Source organism: Molothrus aeneus, chromosome 8, assembly GCF_037042795.1.
Source record: "Molothrus aeneus isolate 106 chromosome 8, BPBGC_Maene_1.0, whole genome shotgun sequence".
NCBI classification, from domain to species: Eukaryota; Metazoa; Chordata; class Aves; order Passeriformes; family Icteridae; genus Molothrus; species Molothrus aeneus.
Window position 1 is genome coordinate 19,740,279 of NC_089653.1, and position 6,896 is coordinate 19,747,174.

The 6,896-nt window shown below is 45.4% G+C and overlaps 1 protein-coding gene across 1 annotated transcript; it reads right to left on the bottom strand.

The window, feature by feature from the left end:
• Nucleotides 1–277: 277 nt before the first annotated feature.
• Nucleotides 278–4,363, bottom strand: PPP1R3C (protein phosphatase 1 regulatory subunit 3C). Its single transcript, XM_066554490.1, has 2 exons — nucleotides 4,330–4,363; nucleotides 278–2,794 (listed from the first exon to the last, which is right to left on the bottom strand). Exon 2 carries the CDS (start codon nucleotides 2,791–2,793, stop codon nucleotides 1,849–1,851), a length of 945 nt encoding a protein of 314 aa, XP_066410587.1. The 5' UTR covers nucleotide 2,794; nucleotides 4,330–4,363; the 3' UTR covers nucleotides 278–1,848.
• Between the last annotated feature and the right edge of the window lie 2,533 nt (nucleotides 4,364–6,896).

Here is a 6,896-nt window from a genome sequence, read left to right on the forward strand (position 1 = left end):
TTGACTAAATCTGTCAAACCAAAATATTCCAGTAAATTTAGTGAGATACAGTGTTTCTTAAAATGATACAACTTGCAAGGTGAATACTCTCATTTAGTGAAGAGGTTGGATTTCATTTTCAGGGTAGTGCCAGCTTCTGATCTGCAATGCCATACCACAGCCAACTTTAGCAGATCCCATGGCACAGAACAAACTAGTTGTACTTTGTATCACAGCTAAGTTTGTTTTACAGAAGCTGAGAAAATAGATATATTGAGCTGACACAGTGAGAACCAGATGTATCAAAATAAAATTTATTCTTAAAATGGCTAGTTTACACATAATAGCAAAGGTTACATAAGGAAAAGTGCAATTAGTGGAGGAGGTTTATTTCACCTTAGTACCTAACATCTCGCTGCACTGCAAGTAGCTTCATACTCAGGCTATTATACTTCTTAGCCGTGGACAAAACTGTGATTTATTTTTTGTTATTAACACCATTTCTATATAGCTAAAAGGTGTGCCAGCATTCACACCTGCTGAGCATGTACTGGACAATTTCTCACACAAGTCTTGCATGAAACCCAGAAAACATTTAAAGTTTGACAGCTCAGAAAGCTATAATAAGCATACAGATACAAGATATATATATGTTTACTAAATTCTAAAAACAAATAAACTTATAAAAATGAGGTAAACCAGAACAGTTTTCTATGTGCAAGCCTATATTCAGTCTAGAAAAAACTAGTAACAACCCTGCTCTTTTAAAGAAATTAGCTCTCACAAAGTGCAGCTAATTCACTGTCTTCAATATGAAGGACCTTGCCTATGTTACTTGTGAAAAGTCATGGCTAACATTGCAATTAGGAGCAAGATACTCAACCACCAGATGCTGTAAGATTAGATCTGGTGGTGAGTGGAATCACCTAATGATACTACAGAGTAGGAAATTCAAAATCACTTTCTTTTGTTGCCTAACCCTATTTTTGTCATATTAGGGTGGCTTTAAAATTTTTTCAAAGGCACATTTTTCTTTTAACATTGAAAGGCAACCATTTGCCTGCTAAATAAGTAAGATGGTGAAGTCAAGGTTACATTTGTTATCAAATGCAAGGCTTCACAAAGACAGTAAGGACAGAGTAGACTTCTTAAAGCAGTGGTCACTTCTACTATTCACTTTGCATCATTTTCTTTAGTCTTCTTTTTATCCCATAGATCTTTCTCTGAGATTTAGAAAAACAGCTTTGGAAAGAAGTAATCAGAACATTGCACATCTCCAAGTTATGTAGCACATACTACCTCTTCCCCTTTTCCCACTTGTCCATTATCCTATCCAAGTTTCTTAAGATGTATTGAAGCCACAAATCTTTGCCATGCACCCCTACATGCCTTTGCTACAAGCACATAGAGGGTCACAGCAAGCCTCCTGACAGCATCTACTGTACTCCAGATAGGTGCAAAATGAGTTGTGCCATTCTGTTTCCAGCCCTGTGCACACACATACACACAGTTACCACAGCTTGCTGAGACACCCTTGCCTTCCATACACTTTGCAAGTCTCTCTCCTAGTGACCCAGGAGAGCTGACAGCAGGAAGAAAGCAGCATATACTTGGGATACAGGCAAGCTACTCCTATAGTATGTAAGATACACATGAGTTGCACCTTGGTTTTCTTTTCTTCCAAGGATAAAGTTTTGGCTAAGAACTTCAGGAGCATAATATGGTTTAACAAGTCCCACAGTCTAACGAACTTGGATTTTTTCAGACAGCAAACAAAACCTGCCAGGTGGTTTCACCATGCAGTATGTGAACCAGAAACCTAGCACTGTTCTGTAGCCAAATGGAAGCATTCTTCCCCAGCAGTCTGGATCACCAATATGGTGATGAATTTTCAATCTGACCTGAGCTGTGCCACTGGGGAAACAGGCCACTGGACAACCTTGGACTGCCCAGCTGATCAGGTTCTCTCTCTTGTCCTCTCCTTGAAGTCTGAAGATCTACATAGCCTTCCTTGGCAGACGGTATCTGAACACCATTAGGCTTCCACTCTGCATGTACAATTTTGTAATTCTGCCCCTCGTTATTGTCCCAGAAGGTATGTTCTCTACTTTGGTAAGAAACGCAAAACTCTATCTTCTCTTCAGAGGAAATGGCAGGAGGAAAATCAATGGCAAATGAGAAGGTATCATTTTCAACATCACTGTAAACATTGTTCATGTACACACACTCAACATCTTTGTAGGTCTTCCATGTGTCAAAAGTAATACGAACCTGAACCTTTTTTTCAAAGCTGACATTTTTTACTTTCACAGTGCCTGACAGGACCTTCTCTTGCAGGGTGCAGGTCTCCAGGCAGACCAGGTTCGTCTGCAGACGGTTCCTGAAGTCCAGGTAGTCAGCTGAGGGCTGAGGGAAACCCAGAATCAAGTTTTTGTCCTCATGGAGTTTTAAGTCAGATGTTATGTCCTCGATGCCTAAGAGGTCAAATGGCAGATCCCACACGGGGGGCTCCTGGAACTCGGAGAAGGTGTGGATCACTGTCAGGGACAGCCCCTTGGAGTCTGCAAACACAACGCGCTTCTTGGCTCGGGCTGCCGAGGGGCTCCAGTCGCTCTTCTGATCTTCTGAGTCACACTTCACATGAAGGCATGGCCTGAGAGGTTTGATTCTGTTCACAAAGCTGTTTCTTTGGCAGTCCTCGAGGGGGCTGAGAAGGCTCTTCAGTGGAGGAGAATGGGCTATGCAAATTCGCATGGCCATATCCACAGGCATGCTGGAGCTGGGCAAGGGTCTCGGGTCCAAGATCTGTATCATTCTGAATGGAGAAGAAACACAGGATGTCACCATTTATTACATCAGATAAGAAGCTTCTAAAGAGTGTGTGTTTACTTCATCATTCTCTTAATTATTCATGGCCTCATCTCTGCACAGTTTTAAACAATGCAGACTAAATCAAAATTGACAGTCCTACCTACAGAACCAGGGTGAAACTAATCAGTCATTTCTTGGCAATCCTAAACTTCTTCAATTCAAATCTACTGTCCTTTCTTTATCCAAACCTCTGAAAAAACAGATTTTAGTGAAAGCTAATTGAACATATTTTCTTGAAAATAGAGAAAATAACATTCTAGTAATAAGTAAAACAGATCTAATTAAAGTAGAAGTGCTCATCCACTTGAACTTCCCTCTTAGAGGCCCTGAGTGAGGTCTTAAAATTCCAACAAGCCGGATCAGCTGCTTCATCTCTGAGCACAGACAGCACTATATTAAGCAAGTTGCCTATCCCATCAGAGCATCAGATGGGATTCTACATATCTTTATGCAGAACCATCATTCTGTAGCTCTGAATAACTGTCAGTTGATCTTTTTAGGAATTTGTTTGGTTGAATAAAAATACTAAAGCACCTTTAGAAACATTTTTATGAGCTGTGAACCCAGGTCTATGTAATAGGGCTCTTTGCACTGTTAATGTCAATGGCTGAGTGAAGCAGTGGAAAAAAGTGGGAGAAGAGAAGGACATACTATTTTTTCACCTCATTAGGCTTCAAGAATTGACTTTAAAACAACTTTTCATAATCTCTAAAGGCTATGCTGAAAGTCTACTGCAAGGATTCAATAAGAATGCTACAGCTTTTTTTGTAAAGAATTACTCATAACCCTCCCTCTCAGATAATGGATATCAAAATTACTGTGCAAGGCCATGGCCCATGCAATGCCAGATAGCTTGACTATTTCTAAAAAGGGGCTTCAACTGTAGCACATCCCTGCTGAGATGAATGCTGTCCTTGCAGGAAATGCAGGGTTCTGTTGAGTCACGGAAAGGCATTTGCTTTGTCACTTAAATGAATGGCTTTCTGCTTCTCAGAGTTCTCACTGGTATTCCAGAGCCCTGCCAAAACTAAAGCAGAAGCTGCACTGGCCTCTTCTTCCTTTTTTTAATTGTGGAGTATTTACCATAATAAGCAGTAGGAGGAGAGTACTCAAATCAAATTAATCAACTTTTGCTTTGCTTTATTAGGAACAGAACTAAGGCTTCAGAAATACTCTCTCTGCAACTTTGGTGACCCGAGCTTTTTCAGTGTCAGGGAAAAAGAAAAAAAAAAAAAAAGAAAGAAACAAACAAAAAAGAAAAAGGAAAAAAGCTCACTCAACACGGAAATAGCAAACAAGCACCAAGCATGCAATCCCCACGCCACCGCCGGAGCAGCTGCCGGGTGCTGGAGGGGCAGCGGGCGCTGCCGGGCGCTCGGGCAGCAGCGAGGACAGCGCCCGGCGGCAGCCGCGGAGCGCAGCGGGACCCGGGCACCGCTGGCACAGCCGGGCGGGCAGCGGGGCCCGGGCGGCGCTTACCTGGTGCGCTGCAGTGCTGGGGCCGCCACCGCCGCTCGGGCCGCGCCCGCCGCTCCGCCGCCTTTATGGGGCCGGGCGCGGCCCGCGGCCAAGGGGCGGCCCCGGCCGGGCCGTGCGGGGGGCGCGGCCGCCGCTGTCGGCCGGGACTGCCGCGTGCCCGGGGGCTGCCGGCCGGACGTGCCCCCGGTGCCCCGTCCCTGTCCGTGCCTGGAGCTGCCCCCGCTCCCTCGTGCTCCGGGAAGGGCGGCAGCAGCTGCGGGCACGCAGGGCCCGGGCAGGGCCGGCTGCAGCACGCGGCTGTGCAGCAGGCGGGGAGCGGACGCGACCCTCTGGCCTGCGGCAGAGCCAACAGGTGGTGCCCGGGTGGGGCTGCTAGGGGCGCTGCTAAAGGACCTTGCCCCGTGGAACTAAACCCGTGTTAACTTATAGACTTCTCTGCTACGTGGAAAGGAGCTGAGACTCTGAGTGGTAAGGTAATGTTCCCAGGGCTAGACATCCATCGTTCTGGAATCTAACTGCCTTTGTCGTCAGTGAAAAAGCACTTTTGAACTTTTAATGTGAATGGCACCGATAGCTTTTCACCACCCACACCTGGTGATCTCTGCACTATCTGAGGATGACAGGCCATGCCAGAGGTCCCGCATTTTATCTACTGCCTTTTTCCAGAGGAAAGGGACAAAAACTGGTGGAAGGCAGTCCCCACAGCATTAGCCATAGCAATACTGTGGCACTGCTGGTGTCCTGCCTCCCAGAGGCCCCGTGGCAAACAAGCCCGTACAGAAGCTGTGGACAGCTGACAAGCAGCATGCTGTCTTCTGCAGGCTGAGTAAATCTACTAGAGAAGGTTCATCGCTGAGTTACTGCTCTTCAAAGACCATGTCCTGGTTGCTAACTTTGTCTCTGGGTCTTCTGTGGATCAACAGTTCCACTGCCACCTTTTTGCTGCCCAGCTGCTCTGTCCCAAGGGTAGTAGATGACTTGCAGACAGCCTACAAGATGTGATAGGGAGTCTGTGAACTGAGATTTTTCTGAGTTCACAGCTTTTACCAGCAGATGAGACCACATACATCTGTATGAACAGCAGGAGGTCCTATGTTCTACATGAAGCTAAGGGGGCTTACAGTGATGAACAAACAGTAAAGAAGTTTTCTGTTCTTGATTTGTGAGGAAAAGAAATTTAAAGCTCTCTGCTTATGTGTGAGGAGTTACTAGAAGATGGGGTGTGAGCATACCAGATGATGACAAGGTCACTTCCACCTTGGATTCAAGCTACATATAAGCAGAGGGAGCAACAGGAAAGGCTGGAGGCTTCTGCTGACAGATGCATAGCACATGGATCAGTATCTGCCTCTGCACAAATAATGAGAGTATTCATAAAACAGTAACACTTCAGTTTCTTAGTTCTGCCCCTTGGTGACTGAAGTTCCTGCCTTTCGTGACAGTACATGACATTAAGTGTCACCCAGACGAAGCCTGAAGCAGTAACTGGCAATGCAGACAAGGCTTTGGAAGGTCCTGCTCCATTCCCTGGAGCCACTTACTCAGGACAACCTTCCCTGGTCCTCCACTTCTCAACTTGCATCCCTGCTGCTCACATTGCTCTTCCTCTCCTTTCCCTTCTTTTATCTTTTGGTGACTGCTGGCTCCCTGTCAAGGGCAGATGATATTTTCTCGTTGTTTGTCTACAGAAAGTGATAGAAAACAGCATCTGTGTTTTGGAAACCTTGCTAGTAGTCTTACTAGTAGCAAATTTATTTTTCTTTTGGAGGAGCTACAAAGACTTTCAGCCCCAGACCCCACCTGCAGTAAGCCAGGCCAAACATACCCATAAGGGTATAAGGGAGGACTGACCACATGGCTGGCACTTACCAAATCTCTTCTATTTACCCATTATAAAAAATGAGTAAATAACCCTGGAGTTTGTTTGCCTGTGCTACTTGAATCTTTGTCCATGGATCTTCCCCCACACACAGCTTAGCTGGGCTGCTGTGTTATCAGGGATCACGTGCAGCAGCTGGGGCTGCTCTATCCCACTATCTGCAGACACTAAATACGAGCTGCTTGATTCCTGTAAAAAAGGAGTTGCCTCAAGGCTTTCCTACACATATTTCTGTTGCTATGTAGTAGCTCATTGCCCTGTTGGTGCTATAAAATATTTTGCTCTTGCTGTGTAAAATATCTGTTTTGCCCAACTTGGAAAACATCTTGAAAGATTGTTTAAAGCGATATGTTTAGCAAAAAGCCAGTAGTGAGATCCAGAGCCTTTCACAGGCAGATCATTGCCCAAGTCAGTAAATACAGACTGGATACGGTAACTTTGTGCCTAATTGGTAATCTGGAGCACATTCATGGCCGTGGACTTGTGTCCCAGTTCCTGGTTGCCAATACAAGCAGAGAGCACTGTGTAGAGCCAGGGTAACTCTTTCCTCACCCAGGGAGACATCCCTGCGTTGAGGCAAACTGACAGGGTTATCTGAGTTAGCACACCAGTTTGTCCTGTCAGTGATGGTTCCCTAGCTGTGCTTTTTATAGAGGACTCAGATTTCCAGATACTTTGGTTTGGCATT